The following is a 17,717-nucleotide window of genomic DNA, read 5'->3' as shown; positions in this document are numbered from 1 at the left end:
GTCCATGTGTACCTAGAGAAGTCATCTACTATGACCAATGCATAAAGATTTCCACCAAGGCTCATGGTTCGAGATGGACCAAATAGATCCATGTGAAACATCTTTAAAGGTCTTTCAGTTGAAACAAAATTTTTGGGTTTGAAAGAGACCTTGGTCTGTTTTCCTTTTTGACATGATTCACACACTGTATCCTTCTCAAACTTGAGTTTTGGTAGCCCTTCAACCAACTGTTTTCTGTTTAGCCGATTAAAATGCTGCATCTCTATGTGACAAAGTCTCTTGTGCCATAACCAAGTGTCATCCTCTTTTGTAAGCAAACAATGGATGTTAAATGATGCATGATGCAAATCAAGTAGATATATATTGTTTACTCTTTTTCCTATCAAAACAATTCTACCATGTGCATCATATATCAAGTAATTATTTGGTTCAAACATCACTTTAAAGCCTTTGTCACATAATTGACTTATACTTATCAAATTATGTTTGACCCCTTCTACCAGCAGCACATTCTTGATGTTGAAAGAGGATCAATTGCTTATGACTCCATTTCCAAGGATTATTCCTTTGTTGTTGTCTCCACAGGTTACAAATCCTTCTTCTTTCAAGTCCAACTTTGCAAATTTGGTCTTATCTCCTGTCATATGCCTTGAGCAACCACTATCTAGGTACCATAGATCCTTCTTTTCCTGTTTTATGACCTGCAAAACAACATAGTATTACATGGTACCCTTTGATAGTTTGGGTCCAACATGGTTATTGCTTTTTAGATCCTTTTGAGATCACTTTCATAATTCCTTTATGTACATGATACTTTCTAACATGACAATTCTTACGAAATGAAGGGCATAACATTTGTGATAAAGGATTATCTTGTTTTCTTTTAGAGTTATGAATATGGTGAAGTTGTTTAAGAAAGCTTTTTGAAAATTCCCACTGGACATTAAGATAGCAAGCTATCTAGATGTGAAGGTTCATTTCTCAAGCTCATGAAAGGAAGAAGAAAGTTGGATTCAAGCTTAAAACACACACGAATTTCACATGAAAGAAGAAACAATAAAAATGGAAAGTATAGAAGATGAGCAATGGATGAAGCACGCCACTCATAGGGGGATCTAAGCCAACTAAACCCTAGAGATGAGTGATGGTGCGGCCACTTGCAAGCAAGATAAGGCAAAGATGAGTTCACTTCTAGTAAGGAGAGCTCGCGGTAATGGTGGTTGAAACACAAAGTTTTATAACAACAAATGATCAACCCTTTTACAAGACAAGGAGCACCCTTTAAATAGAAGTTCATAGGGGTCCTTTAGCAAATAAATAAACATGAAAAGGACTAACTAGCAAACCCTAATAACCTAAGTTAGGACAAGTCTCGACCATGTGAAGGAATGTGGTTGGTCGATGCATTTCCATGAGGATTCTAGGCCAAAAGAGGAAGGAGACCAACTATCCTTCTAAGGAATAAACCAAAAAGGCAAAAGGAGACAAGGTACAAGTCTAGTTTTGCTTTTACTGTATGCTTTTTCTTTCCTCTCTCTTCCACATCATCCATATGCTCCAATCACCATGTGCCACCTAGCATGCTCTACTTTCTCTTAATTACGTACAAAACAAGACAAACAAATATTAGCATGTTGGTTTAAGTTAATCTAATCTTGGTCAAAGGTCAACTTTGGGTGAAAGTTAATAAGTCAACCAAAAGAAGTCAACTAAAAACCAACTTAGGGAATTCAAACTAAAGTAATGCAAAACAAAGATAAAGGTGATGGAATAGAAGACTCCCTTCTAGACATGCTTCTAGTGATCATTCTTGAGGGAGCTTCTATGGAGGTGTCATGGTTGGTCACGCCTTCATCATCCTCCCCTTCTTGGAGAGAATTCGACAACGAATTCTTAAACCCTACATCAAAAAGAAAAAAAATCACAAACATTGAATAAGTTACTTATATTGTAGCTTGGGGGTAAGTCTAACTCATAAGTATTGTTGTTAATCCTCTTAATGACTTGAGGGGCCATCCCCTCTAGGGAGAAGTTTAGACTTCCTTTGAGTAGGGAATCTCTCCTTTCTCAAGTGAAGCCATACCCAATCCCCCTCTTGGAAGATGAATTCCTTTCTTCCCTTATTACCATCCTCTTGTTGTTTCTTAACTTTCCTCTCAATGGTTTCCTTGACTTGCGAATGGAAATCTTGGATGTACTTGGCTTTGTCCTCACCATCTTGGCAAGTCCATGCCTTATGAGTGGATAGGGGAATGAGGTCTAAAAGAGTTAGGGGATTGAACCTATACACGACCTCAAAAGGGGAATGAGAAGTAGTGGAATGCACAACCCTATTGTAGGCAAACTCTATGTAGGAAAGAAGTTCCTCCCACTCTCTAATGTTTTGCACTACCATACACCTCAACATTTGCCCTAGGGTTCTATTAACCACCTCGGTTTGGCCATCACTTTTGGGGTAGCAAGTGGAGGAGAAAAGAAGCTTGGTTCCAAGTTTCCCCCACAATGTTCTCCAAAAATGGCTTAGGAACTTGGAGTCCCTATCACTCACAATGGACCTAGGTAGGCCATGTAGTTTCACAACTTCCTCGAAGAAAAGATTTGCAATATAAGTTGCATCATCAATCTTATAGAAAGGAATGAAATGGGCCATCTTAGAGAACCTATCTACAAACACAAAACTGGAATCCTTACCTTTTTGTGTCCTTGGGAGGCCTAAGACAAAATCCATAGAAATGTCAACCCAAGGCTTGGAAGGGATGGGCAAGGGGGTATAAAGACCATGGGGTTGGACTCTAGACTTGGCTTTCATGCATGTTATGCAACACTTGCAATGCTTATCTACATGCTTCCTCATGTGAGGCCAATGGAAATGCTCCTTTAAGACTTCTAAAGTCTTGTTTGGCCCAAAATGCCCCATTAAACCTCCCTCATATGCCTCTCTAATGAGTGATGCCCTTAAAGAACCTTGAGGAATGCAAAGTCTCTTACCCTTGAAAAGATATTTATTTAGAAGCTAAAAGTGTTTGTAAGCCCCTTAGTGGCATTCACTAAGAATGGGGGAGAAATCAACATCCTTTGGATACAATTCCTTAATATGATCAAAACTACGAAATTTAGTTTCAAGAATGGAAAGGAGGGAATGCCTTTTTGAAAGCGCATCCACCACAATATTAGCCTTTCCTTCTTTTGTTTAACTTGCCTTGGCTTTTCAAAAATTTGAGTGACTCATGGTCACTATGTATCACAAACTCCTTTAAAAGAAGATAGTGTTGCCAAGTTTGCAAAGTCCTCACAAGAGCATAAAGCTCTTTGTCATAGGCGGAGTAGTTAATGTGACTCCCTTTGAGTTTCTCACTAAAATAGGCTATGGGGTGTCCTTCTTGGAGAAGCACGACCCCAATTCCTACATTGGATGCATCACACTCAATTTCAAAAGTTTTGGTGAAGTTAGGGAGGGCTAAGAGTGGTGCATTGATCAATTTTTGTTTTAAAGTTTCAAAAGCCTTTTCTTGATCTTTGCCCCACTTATAGACCACACCTTTCTTGACCAATTCATTGAGAGGGGCGACTATGGTGCTAAAGTTTGGCACAAACCTCCTATAAAAACTAGTCAACCCATGGAAAGACCTAAGCTCACTTACATTCTTTGGGGGAGGCTAATCCTTGATGGCCATCACTTTTTCTTGGTCCACATGGACCCCATGTTGATTTATTTTGAAACCTAGGAAGATCACATGATCCATCCCAAACACATATTTCTACATGTTAGCATACAAGGATGCCTTCCTTAAGGTCTCTAACACACTCCTTAAATGATGCAAGTGGTCATCTTAAGACATACTATAAATGAAAATGTCATCAAAGTACACCACAACAAACTTACTTAAGAACTCTCTAAGAACATGGTGCATGAGTCTCATGAATGTACTAGGTGCATTGGTCAAGCCAAAAGGCATGACTAACCACTCATATAATCCAAACTTAGTCTTGAAAGAGGTTTTCCATTCATCACCTTCTTTGATTCTAATTTGATTGTACCCACTCTTCAAGTCTATTTTGGAAAATATGGTTGCACCATGTAACTCATCAATCAAATCATCTAATCTAGGAATAGGATGCCTATACTTGATGGTTATGTTGTTGATAGCCCTACAATCTATGCACATTCTCCATGTTCCATCCTTTTTGGGGACAAGAATCATGGGCATTGCATAAGGACTCATGCTATGTTGCACCCACCCCTTTTCTAACAACTCATTCACTTGTTTTTTAATCTCCTTAGCCTCCTCAGGACTAGTCCTATAGGCTGGCCTATTAGGCAAGATAAGCCTTGTATGAAATCAATTTGGTTTTCTATACCTCTTAGGGGTGGGAGACCCTTTGGAGGTTCTTGAAAAACATCTTTGAACTCATTTAAGACTAATGACAAGTCTAAGGGACATCTAGAGTGAGGGTTTGGAAGGAAGGGGAAGATTCACTAGGATAAGCTAGGAAGATGGGTTTTTGGGCAAGTATTACCTTCTTCACCCCTTTGAGGGTGATCGTGCTCTTCTTGGACTCATTGCCATGCCCTTGCGCCTTCTTTTGCGCTTTCTCTTCTTTTCTTTTCTTTATCATTTGCAATTGGTCCTCATTGACTTCTCTTGGTGAAAGAGGTAGTAATGTGATCTTTTTGCCTTGGAAGCTAAAGGTAAATTTGTTGGCATGGCCATCATGAAAAGCTTTCCTATCAAATTGCCATGGCCTTCCTAATAAAATGTAGGTTACTTCCATGGGCATTAAGTCACATAATACCTCATCTTTGTAGTTTCCAATGGAGAAGTTAATAAGGACTTGTTTGTCCACTTTTATCTCACCTTCCTCACTAAGCCAAGAAAGCTTATAGGGCTTGGCATGAGGGATGGTTTTCAAGCCAAGCTTGTCCAAAACCCATTGTGCTAGCCACATTAACACAACTTCCACTATCAATTATGAGGGAGCAAGTTTTGTTGTTGATTTGGCACCTTGAGTGAAAAATATTTTCTCTTTGGTTTTCAAATTCTTTAGGCACTTGGTCTAGCATGCGCCTAATCACCAACAAACCTCCTTCATTAGGTTTGATTTCATCCTCACTTGAAGATTGGGAAGAAGTATGGGAGGAAGAAATTTTAGGGGAGGGGGGAGAAGAATGTTCACTTTCAACCTCTCCTTTAGGGTTCAAGATCATGTTCCTCTTTGTTGGGCAATTTGAAGGAATGTGACCATAGCCCAAACACTTAAAACATTTGATGGAAGTAGTTCTTGAACTTTGAGAAGAGTTTGCACTTTCATAGGAGGTTCTAGACGAATTATTCCTAGGTGGGTGGTCTTTGGAAGGTGGTTTCTCATCCTTTCTCTCCTTTCCTTTCCAAGTTCTAGAGTAGTATTCATTGTATGAACTATTCCTCTTGGCCTCTTGTTTCTTTTTCAATTGACTTTCAACTTTTAAGGCCAAGTGTAAAATTTTGTCAAGAGTGGAATACTCATACAACTCAACTACATCTTGAACTTCTTTTCTAAGACCACTCACAAATCTAGCTACCTTTTCTTCTTCACTTTCAAATTGGAGTCCTACTTTGAGAAGCATGGACTCCATCATTTTAAAATATTCATTCACACACATAGACCCTTGTTGAAGCCTTTGTAGCTTCAAAAGAGTCTCCCTCCTATAGTAGGAAGGAACAAATCTAGCGCGAATCAAAGTTTTAATGTCCATCCAAGAGGCCGCGGGTGGCTCTTGGTTAATATTGTCCATACACAATTGATGCCACCATGTCATGGCATAATCTTCAAATTCTAAAACTACTAAATCTATTTTTTCTTGATCACTAACTAAATGAATATTGAAGATTTGGTCCACTTTTTGCTCCCACTCTATGTAGAGGTTTAAATCATTCTCTCCCTTGAACTTTGGAATCTTGATTGGTGGAGGTTGTCTTTGTGGGATTGGATTGCGCCTTCCACCACCATCATAGTCGTGCCTTCTTCTTCTTCCACCATGGCTAGAGTCCTCAGAAGAGGACCTCCTCCTTCTCCTCCCATCTTCCCTAAGCTCAAGTCTTTGGATGTGCTCTTGTAGGAAGATATCACTTTGCCTCCTATCTGCCCTCAATTGGTCAAAAGTTTCTCTCCTACTCACTTCCATCTCACGTAAGATGTTGGCAAGGGTCATTTGTTCACTTTCTTGGGCCATAGAAGTCACCATGGGAGGGGAATAAGGTGAGGCTGACTTCTCCTCTTCCTCTACCTCCAAGATTAGATCCATATTCATGTTCTTACACTAAAACTCAACAAAAACCGAGACAAAGAAGAAGTTAGTTAACAAACAATCCAAACCCAAGACCAAGTGTGGTCTTCTTAAGTACCCAAGTGTTTTTTGATCACACTCCCAAAGCACACAAGCAAGGCCAGCACTCAAAAACCTTCCACACAAGTGAAAACACCTTTAAAAAGATGAAAACCTTTTCAAAGCTCAAACAAGTGGCTTGGCCACAACACTCTAGGAAGACCAGGAAAAGAAAACACTAAGACAAAACAAAGATTACCTAAAGACAAGCAAGCAAAGCTCAAAAAACAAGAAAGTTTAACTTCTAAGGAAACTTGTTTTTAAAGACAAAACTTGAACAAGACTAAAACAATGAAAAGCACTTTTAAGGACTCTATGGAAAGCATGTGAACAAGCCCGGATTATACCTCAAATCATGCATACACCATGAAAGATCATAACCAAGTCAAAACATGGAACTAACACTACGTCATTTTGCATTTTTGACCACACTAAAATATACTACATGTCTATAAATGTTGCTTAAATATATTAAATACAACAATTTTGTAAATGTGACATAAAGTAAATCAAGACCCATATTTATTTGAATGTTTTCTTTAAAACACGTGGGCTAAAAAAATTATGGTCCGAAAGAAAGTGAAATCCACTTTTAAGAGTTTTTCTTCCTTTCCCTCCCTGTTGCAATGTCTCTCCCATTCTTCACTATTGCAATGTTTCTCTCATTCACGGCACACCACTGCATCTCCCCCATTGACTGTTCGTCGAGTCCAACTGTTCAACCATCGTGACTATTCAAATGCGTCGCGACTTCCTCTCGAGTCCAACTACGTCACGACTTCCTCTCCCATTCACTATTACAATTTCCATTTCTCTGGTAACTAATTGTTTCTCTATTAACTAATTGTTTCTCTGTTCTTCATTTTCGTTTATTGCTCGTCGTTCTTCATTGTTTCTCTCTAACACTCATTGTTCTCCCCTTTTGTAATTTTGACATCTCACATTCTAGGGTTTATCTCTTTTACATCTACATTACTTCTGGTCTCTTCACAATTGATCGGTACAATCAAGGTTTTTCTCTTATCTATGCAATTTAGTGTTTAGTCCCTGATTTTGTTAATTTCTTTGAATTTGGTTTAATTAATTTTGCTCCTGAGATGAGGGTTATTGTTTGTTTTCTCAGTATACATATCGTAGCTGCTTTTGTCAAATTGTTACAATTGTTTGGTAAACTATTTTCCTCTAGAAGGGCCCCATCATATAACGCTTTGCTGTGAGACATTTTTTATGCTTTATATCCAATCCAAGCAACACGAAGACAAATTTGACTGTTTAGTTAAATTAAATATTCCAAAAAAGAAGAGAATGAGTTTTATTTGTAATCTTATTTTATTCATGCTTAATTGACTCTGGTTGAGAATATTTGTTTGGTAAGGCTACCTTTTGCACCTTCACTAAACCAAAATAAGAATAAGAATCATACTAATAATGTTGATGTCGTATTTTTCTTATGCTTAGTATCTATTTTTGGTTCAGACAAACACAATAAATAATTTGTATCAAAAACTTGTGTGATTGTATTATATTATGTATATCATATTTCAGTTTGCATAAGTGTTTGTTGGTGACATGGTTTGGACTTGGAATGATGATTGAACTATCAGGTGAGTGGAAACAAAGAGAATTTTGATATGATTAGAGATAAGAGTGGAAGGTTTGTGTTGGATGACTAAAAATGTGGCTAGTTGGACTCTTTATATATGCATTATTTTGTAAACAGGTAGTGGTGATGAGAAAGATGTGATGGTAAAGCATTTCAGTGGTCCATAGACTTAAGCTCAAAGTGATTGTGTGTTAAGGCTTAATGGAAATTCTATAAACCTTTTATGTCTTTATTAGAAAACAAAATTATTCATGCTAGCAAAAATCAACATATAAATTAGGTGGTTGCTTGCGGACAATATGCAGATAGTGACTGTCTAATGAATAGGAGTTTGGTTAGAGATGCCAGATTATAATCAGATGTAAACTTCATCCATGCATTGTTAAATTTGGAAGAAAAAATATGTCTACATTTAAGAGAAAAAAGAGTGTTTAATCATCAAAGAAATGTGGTTATTATATGGACTGAATTCAGCTTTATGCAAAATCAATTCTCAATTTAATTATATTATATTATCTTTTGAGTCATTACTAAGAGAGATTAAGTTTGACTCAATTGTCAATCTGAACAACCTTAGGAAATGGATGGGAGGCATAGGTCCCTTTAGAATCGCGACACGCACTCATTCAGTTCCACTGTTGTTTTCACTGCTAGGCCCATTTGAAAAATGATTTTTCTAAATTACTGAGATAACTTGAAAAAATATTTCCAATAGACATGTTCATTTAGTATAAAAGAAAAAGGTTATCTCATTCTATCCCAGTTTATTGTAATCTTTTAAACAATAATAATGATTTACAGTTTCATGTCATTATTATCTCCAGATTGAAGTAGTTGGTTTTCATATGTCTATGGCAGCACGTTTGTTTCGGCATAAGCAAATACTTTATGTATTTTACATGTCATTATTATATTTTACATTATATTATAAAATAACGTATTATAAATAATATAATATAAAACAAATAGAAACAATGTTACTTTGAATACTTTACTAATACATATTAATGAAGTATTAACAAAGTATCAGTATTTATAAAAGTGAAGCAAACTGAAACTTGTGTTTGATAGTATATATGTTCTTAGTATATCATATTAGTGCTTAATTTATTGTTTAAAATGCTTTAATTTAGTTCATATTATGTTAGTGACCAAAAGAGGAGTACGATTTCTGAAGTTGTGCTTCAACTATTACAACACCTGTTGTGGATTCTACAATATCAAGTTTGTTATTAACTTACATTAGCAAATTATGGAAGATGTTATTCCTATTGTTATTTAAAATTGTTAATTTTAGGGAGACTTCTAATATGTTATCATCTTTTAGATTAAAGATGATGGACAAAGAGTGGACTAAACTTCCAAGATTTAGTAAAGAGTATGCTAATGGTGTAGAGTTATTTTTAGATTTTGCATATGTTAGCGAAAGAGCTCAAGGGAATGAGATCTTATGCCCTTGTTCCAAGTGTAGAAATCTTTATTGGGCAACAAGAAATGTGGTCTATGATCATTTAATAGCTAAAGGATTTCTAAAAGGATATAACACTTAGGTAAACCATGGGGAGTCAATACAATCATTGCGTGCTCCAAGTGATGACGACATGGAAGATAATATAGATGGATTATTGCATGACACATTAGAAATGTGGTAGAAGGAAGTGAGAACAACATTGGTCCTAATGAGGAAGCAAAAAAGTTCTACAAGTTGATTAATGAAGCAAAACAAGAGTTATATCCTGGATGCCAAAATTTCTCCAGTCTTTCTTTCATAATCCGAATGTATCTATTGAAATGTCTTCATGGGTGGAGCAATGCCTCATTTCTGACCTTTTACAATTGTTGAAAGAAGCCATGCCGAATCTAAACATTCCTGAATCTTTTAATAAAACAAAGGCCATGATTAAAGATTTAGGCCTTGATTATAAAAAGATTCATGCATGTCCAAATGACTGCATGCTATATTGGAAGGAGCACGAGAATGACACCTTTTGTGAGAAGTGTAAAGTTTCAAGATGGAAGGAATTTGGTGAAGCACATGGTGAGTTAGAGAAACAAAAGAATGAGCAGAAAGTGCCTGCAAAAATTTTAAGACACTTTCCATTGATTCCCAGACTTCAAAGGCTATTTATGTGCTCAAACACTGTAGATTTAATGAGGTGGCATGAAGAAGAGCGCTCAAACGATGGAAAAATGAGACACCCTGCTAATGGTGAAACTTGGAAAGACTTTGATAAATGCCATGCTAATTTTTCTATTGAGCCTCGCAATGTAAGACTTGGTCTAGCAAGTGATGGCTTCAATCCATTTAAGACTATGAGTATATCACATAGTACATGGCCAGTCATGATGGTGGTGTACAACTTTCCGCCATGGCTATGCATGAAACCCGAATACACAATGTTGTCATTACTAATTCCTGGACCACAATCACCTGGAAATGATATTGATGTCTATTTGCAAGCATTAATTGAGGAACTAAAGCAATTATGGGAAATAGGTGTAGAAACATATGATGCCTCAAGAGATCAAAAATTTCAAATGCATGTAGCTCTTTTGTGGACGATTAGTGATTATCCTGGGTATGCTTTGTTGTCAGGTTGGAGCACAAAAGGAAGGTTGGCATGTTCATGTTGCAATTATGACACTCATTCGTCATACTTGAGACACAACCATAAGATGTGTTATATGAACCATCGTGTGTTTTTACCAACAAGTCATCCATGGAGGTTGAATAAGAAGTCATTCAATGGAAAGAAAGAACTTGGGTCTGCACCAACTGTGTTAGAAGGTACTGATATTGTAGAAATCGTGAAGGATTTTAACAATGATTTTGGAAAGTATAGAAAAAATAAGAAAGATGGTCCATGGAAGAAAAGATCAATATTTTTTGAGTTGCCCTACTGGTCACAAAATAAATTACGTCATAATCTTGATGTAATGCATATTGAGAAAAACATATGTGATAATATTATTGGGACTTTTTTGGACATTTAAGGCAAGACAAAAGATCATGTCAATGCACGCTATGATTTACAAGACATGGGAATTAGAAAGAATCTTCATCCTTGGGAGCTTGATGGAGGTCGTGTACACATGAAAAGTCAATTTTTTGTGCTATTTAAAGTCCGCCAAATTACCGGATGGCATTGCATCAAATATTTCAAAGTGTGTGAATGCTAGTGAAAAGAAAATAAGTGGTTATAAGAGTCATGATGCACATTTCATGCTACACTACTTGTTACAAGTTCCAATAAGATGCACAATGCTTGATGTAGTGGCTGGCCCTTTAATTCGTTTGGGGTCTTTTTTTCACTCTTTGTGTCAAAAAGTGATCCAAGTGCAAGATTTGGATTACTTAGAAGCCAATATTATAGAAATACTTTGTCAAATGGAGACGATATTTCCTCCTAGTTTTTTTGACATAATGGTTCACTTGCCTATCCATCTAGCAAATGAACTAAGATTGGGTGGGCTAGTTCAATTTCGGTGGATGTATCCGATTGAGAGATATTTGTGCAAACTTAAAAGTTATGTTCGGAAGAAGGCTTATCCTAAGGGTTCTATTGCCAAGGGGTATTTAGCAGAAGAAGCTTTGACACTTTGCTCAAGATATATGCATAAAGACATAGATACAAGATTGAATAGAAAAAGAAGAAATTACGAAGGTAATGATTTATGTGATGTAGATGTTTGTGATTACTTTTCAAATAGAGGTAGTGCTTTGGGTGGTAAGAAAAAAGGTAAACTATTCCCTTTGGATTTGACATCTAAGGATCAAGCTCATCGATACCTCTTATTCAACTGTGACAAAATAAACATATACATCAGGTGTGATACTAGTTTATTTTTTTTCATTGTCATCTTTTGAATTGTACCTTAAATCACTAATAAAGAATTATTTGTTTTTATAGAGAGTATGATGAGATTTTAAATAGGAAGACAAAAAGAAGAAAGTGGATCAAAGCTAAAACCCAAAGTCAAGAGTTTAGTGAATGGTTCAAAGATAGAGCCATGAGTGAGGATGTATCACTTCAACTTAAGGAATTCTCTCGTGGTCCAAATACTGTTGCAAGGAGGTTGTTAGGCTACGTCATCAATGGTTACAGATTTCATACTACAAAGAGAGATGCTAGACGCAAAACTCAAAATTCTGGTGTAACTTTGGTTTCATTAACACCAAGTTATGCAAGTTCCAAGGATGAAAATCCTAGGATAGAACCCGTCACTTATTATGGGGCAATCAATGACATAATTGAGTTAGACTATTATGGGCATTTCAAGTCTGTGATGTTTAAGTGTGATTGGTTTGAGAGTGATGCAGACAAACATGGGCTTACATGTGTTTATTTCAATAAAAAATGTTACCAAAATGATCCCTTTGTGTTGCCTTCTCAAGTCCACCAATGCTTTTATGTTGAAGATCCTTTTGAAACAGGTAAACATTATGTTTTGAAGACGATTCCAAGAGATTTATTTAATATGGGTGATCACTCACAAGTAAATAATTCTGATAATGATGATGAATTTAATTGGGTTAGGGAAGACATGCCTGTAACAGTAGTTGAGAAACCTTCTAAAGATTTGGAGAAAGATTATTCTGATGATCTTGATTTTGATCAGACTTTGTTTGACTATATGGACTAAGAGGAGGATGGCTAGTGTTGATAGAATGGATTTTGTAGTTTGGATCTTTTTATGTAACAAGATGCAGAATTGTAAAATAAGTCTCTCTGCTTTAGTTTGACATGAATAAGTCTCTCTATTTTTCCTATAATTGTAAGATAACTTTTTAAACATTTGCTCATATAATGTGGTGTTGATAGAATGACTTTATTTTCTGCTGTTCGTCTTTATTTAAAATTTTGTTATATGTTTGGTTGTACGAATTACTATTGCTATCATGAAATGTGATGAATAACTTTAAAATTTCCTTAGCAAAAGTTCCTCAACTATCAATTGAGCTGCTGTACAAATCTTGGTGAAATGTAGTGAAATGTCGTTTTGTATAATTGTCCTATACTAAGAAGAGGGTCTATCTGCTATTTTATCATTGGTTTTTGTTCATTTTAATTACCTTTTTCTTGGTTTATGTATTTGATTATACGATGGATCAGATTTTCAGTGGTGTAAGGGTCTGTGTAAAAGGGAGTGTTTACAAGATTCTTGAATCCCGAGTATTGGAAGTGTATTGGACAGAAACAGCTCTGCATTCAGAACTTTTTGTTGTTTCAAAAGGAGTTTCCAGGAATTAACGAATTAGTTGTTTTAAACCCTTTTATGGCTCAAAAATGTTTCATTTTCTATGCTGATTGAGTGCGGGGATTATTAGGTATATGCTGATTAACTATGATACACAGTTGTAAAGATCATGATTGAACAAAAAATACAAGTATAGAACACATGTTAGTAGGTGGTTTATGTCACTTTATCCCTCAAGTCTTTTTCTTTTCTGTTGTAAATTTCATTGTTTCTAATTCAGGTGCAGTTGGTTTTTTCGCAGAAGAACCTCTCCTATTATGAGGCTCGTGTGCTAGACCACCTTTAAATGTTTTCATCGAGAGATTTATCCATTGAAACTGTGTGGAACCATTTCTTTTCATGACAGTATCAATTGAGCTACTGTACAAATCCTGTTATTGTACAATTCTGGCAGGTCTATATCAACATAAATATGTAGCCATTAAATTGATTTGTTTTATGTTGCAGGGCAACTTTAAAGAGGAACACATAACAGTGATAACGGTGATAAATTAATTTCTTATTACACTAACACAATGTATCAAAGTTAAGCTCTGAATGAAAATTTGGCTTCCAAATTTTATTGCTAAATTTTACTACAGAATCTGCAACTCTAGAATAAGCTTGAATAGAAAACTTAATATTGTCTATTCTTCATCTCTTTATCACTTATATGTTTATTATTCTTCATATTTGCATCACTTCTCACTTATATGTATTTCCTTGCTTGTTAGTTATGCTTAATTGCATTTTTTTCTTACTTATTTTTGCTCTTAACTTCCTAAAAGGGTAGATGAAACCTCAAGTCAGCAACATTCAAATGAGTGCTTCAAGTATGGAACTTCCTCAAGTAAAATCAAGCAAAGAATTCCTAAGGAAAATGCAAATTACACATGGAAAGATGACAAGCAATCAATGTAGAACTACTGCACCTAGAATTGCTGCTGAAACACAACTAAACTTGCCTACTTTTAAGTTGCATGACCATGCAAATTTGGATAGGAGGCTTAGCTCGAGAAATCAGAATGGGAAACTCAAGAAAAAGGCAGCAAATGTAGCTGATAAATCAAAGGAAAAGCTACTACAAATTGAAAGAGCATTCACTCAAGTCACTAATTCAAGTGCTGATCAACAACCCAATAAAAAGTGAGTGTCACAAGAGGAAAATTCTAAGAAAAGGAGATTGCCTATGAAAGGAACGATGGTAGATGATAACTCAAGATCTAAGGAAGGACTAGTGATTGAAGATGTTGAATCAATGACAATACAAGGTGTTGCTCCTAAGGATACAAAAACAAAATTGGGGTCAATGTCAATTGATCAATTTCTTAAAGAAAATGGAAGCGCTGATGATGAAGACGAAAATATTCAAAATGGAAGTGAGGAGGCGGAACAATATGTTGGAGATGGAAATACATACCAAGATGAAGATGGTGAATTGAATGAAAAAGAAGGTAAATATTTTATTATTAGCATTTGACAATTTGTTTTTCATATGTAATATTTAATTTTGTGAGTTGAATGTCAAAATAGGGACAAAGAAGAAAAGAACAAGAGGACCAACTCAATGCTTAGCAATACACGGAAGATCAATGCAAGACCGTCCAGAAGTTGTATTGGATGCAGATGGAGAACCTATTGGTCCGATTGACAAAATTGTAACTGACTTGAGTTATTTCCTTGGCACAATAGCGAGGAATTCAACCTTTTGTCCCTTGGTTTACACAAGTTTCAAAGCTTTACTCAAAGATAAAGATAATAAGGCTCATATATGGACATATGTTCTGGTATGAAAACTAAACTTATATTGATTTGGAGACAAATATTTCTTAAAATTTCATCCATTTAATGTTTTTTTATGTAGGAAAAGTTCAATATTAGTGATAAAGGAGAGAAAGTCGTATTTACTCGTATAAATGATGCATGGAGACGCTACAAAAGTTTTATCAAGAAAAAACACTTTTCAAAGTACTCCACATTCCTTTCTGAAGCTCATTTCAAGAAATTGCTCAAATATTGGAACATTAGTATTATCCAGGTAAGTTTATTTGATGTCTTATTACGTTAAAGGTACGTGTTATAATCTACCTTAATTGTTATTTTTCTCCTATCCTAATGTAGAGCATTAGCGAGAGAAATGCTGCAAATAGAGCTAAGCAAAAGTACATCCATCGCATGGGACCAACTAGTTTTGCTAGAATTCATGCTGATTTGGTAATATATTTCTACTTATGTCATTGTATGTTTTATATCTAATGCAAAATATGCTAATTGACCTTTTGCTTATTGTAGCGTACCAAGAAAGAGGTAGGAGAAAAAGTTACTCAAGCTGAAATGTTTATTACAACTCGTCAACGTCAAGAAGGCCGAAAAGGAAAAGAATTGGATGAAGAAACACATAATGTTATTGTATGTTTACAATTCATTGTATAGATTCCTTTTTCTCAATATAAATAAATCTCCTTTATTCATTGTATAGATCTACATAATGATTTTTTATTTTTGTTTTATTAGATTAAGCTTCAAGGTTCCATTCAAAACTCAAGTGATTCTGTAGAACAAACATTTAAATCACTGTTTGGAAAAGAAAAGCCTGGAAGGGTACGTTGTTACAGAAAGACTATGAAACCATCACAATTTAGGAAAAATGAAGAAATTGCTGCCATCAAGAAAGAACATACAAACGCAATTAGTGGTATGGAAAAGAAAATACAAGATCTACGAGCAATTGTAAATTTTGTGGTAAGGCAACAAAATCCAGATTTAGATGAAAAGGACTTAAATAATATGATGGCACACGTTTTAGGTAAAGAAAGTAGTGCAACAGGGCCATATTCATCTGCATCAACCGATGATCCGCAGGTAAAGAAAGTTTTTAATTGTACTTCCATCATTAATATCAATGTAAAATACCCAAAAGTTTAATACTAAATAGGATATGGTTAGGATGTTGCAATAACTACTTATTGATGCTTTAGACTCTTAGCAACTAAAATATTGGTATTTTGTGCTTATTAGGTGTTACATTAGATTAATACTATACTATAAACTCTCAAATCATGTTTGTTATTTAACATCTATGATACATTATGTAAGAGAAGAATCATGATGAGTATAATGTTACATTTTAGGTCTCTACTTCACTCATGAACATGCATTTGTTGGAACTTAGAAATGATTGAAAACATGTGATTCAATGCACATTTACATGTTAAATTTGACTTAATTAACTTGTTATAATGTATAATATGTTGGAAAAGTGTGATAATATATTTTGTTGTTTTTTGAAGCTAGAAGACAATGAAAATCATGAAGACAATGAAGGCTATGAAGATTATGAAGACAATCTTATAGAATAATGATCTTTGTTATGTAGTTAAGAAACATTAGATATATTATATTTTAGCTTTCTAGCTAAAACTTTGAAAGGTTCATCCTTTATAATGACTTCAAGATAGTTATTTTAATAGTTTGCATTCTAACATTGAAATATATGTATGAATGACATTTAATATGCATTCAATTATGAATATTTTGCATACGAATATTGTTTGAGGTGTTGATTATTATGGTGTCTAATTGTATAATATTGTGATTTGAAGAGGTACACTTTTTTCACATTGAACTTTTTTATAAAAACACATTTTAATAAATGTGGCTTAAACTCAAAGACAATATTTATAAGGGTGTTGTCTATTATAAGGATATTAAGCCACGGTTTTAACAATGTTGTCGTACTGAAAACCGTGGCCTAATGCCTACAGCAACGACCACCTAGACTACGGCTAAGAAACTGTTGTCTAAACTTTAGCCCACGGTTTTTACGATTTAGGCCATAATTTTGTGGTGTTGTCTAAAATACTTTTTGTTGTAGTGTAATTTGCCAATATCACCCAAAATCCAAGTATAAAATTTGGTAGCATAACACGTAGTAAAAATGGCCAAATGGATTCACCAAGCATTGTAAAAGCTCTCGGCCAAACTGTTTTTGGTCTTGAAAACACTTTTTCTTTTCAAAACTAGGTACTTAAAATGATGAGAAGGATGTTTTTAGGTCAAAATCAATTTCAAGGAGCATACAACAACACAAGGCATAGATCTCATGCAATAGTTCAAAAACTTAGAAACAAGAACAAGAAAACTCAAAGAAGCATATGACAAGAGACTCAAGCAAAAGTTAGACACATTTAAAGACTCAACATGACATAAACAAAGACACAAATATGTAGCTATCATGCATTTAAACTCGTTGATTTGAGGCTCAAAGACTAAGCATCAAAAGACATGTTATCCAACCACATTTAGGAGCAAAAGAGTTAGAAAACCGAAGCCAAAATTGCCACAACATAACCTGAAAACGTTATTTTTCATATTCTCAGCAACTCTGACCTTTGCTCACTCATTTGATCATAACTCTCTGCACAGAACTCCAAATGCCTTAATTCATTTTTTTTTTGGAAACTAGACTCACAGAGATTTCTTTTGATATAAAGAACGTCACTTTTGGACCAT

At 35.1% G+C, this 17,717-nt stretch overlaps 1 protein-coding gene and 1 pseudogene across 1 annotated transcript; both read left to right on the top strand.

The window, feature by feature from the left end:
- Positions 1-9,304: 9,304 nt before the first annotated feature.
- On the top strand, positions 9,305-12,611 carry LOC146888728 (uncharacterized; annotated as a pseudogene).
- Positions 12,612-14,406: 1,795 nt separating this feature from the next.
- On the top strand, positions 14,407-16,564 carry LOC114172466 (uncharacterized). The gene is made up of 7 exons (XM_028056930.1): positions 14,407-14,659; positions 14,739-14,992; positions 15,070-15,243; positions 15,327-15,419; positions 15,498-15,614; positions 15,720-16,067; positions 16,496-16,564. The coding sequence occupies exons 1-7, from the start codon at positions 14,407-14,409 to the stop codon at positions 16,562-16,564; spliced, it is 1,308 nt and encodes a 435-aa protein (XP_027912731.1).
- Positions 16,565-17,717: the final 1,153 nt, after the last annotated feature.

This window comes from Vigna unguiculata, chromosome 1 (genome assembly GCF_037176805.1).
Source record: "Vigna unguiculata cultivar grain cowpea cultivar isolate G323 ecotype 2 chromosome 1, ASM3717680v1, whole genome shotgun sequence".
Classification (NCBI taxonomy): domain Eukaryota; kingdom Viridiplantae; phylum Streptophyta; class Magnoliopsida; order Fabales; family Fabaceae; genus Vigna; species Vigna unguiculata.
This window is presented reverse-complemented; position numbering and strand designations above follow the sequence as displayed.

Bases quoted from the DNA above. Each gene is read 5' to 3' on its own strand.
- LOC114172466 (XM_028056930.1), top strand. From the start codon at position 14,407: ATGGTAGATGATAACTCAAGATCTAAGGAAGGACTAGTGATTGAAGAT. The intron at 14,660-14,738 runs GTAAATATTTTA...ATGTCAAAATAG, and splicing joins TGAATTGAATGAAAAAGAAG to GGACAAAGAAGAAAAGAACA. The intron at 15,420-15,497 runs GTAATATATTTC...TGCTTATTGTAG, and splicing joins CTAGAATTCATGCTGATTTG to CGTACCAAGAAAGAGGTAGG.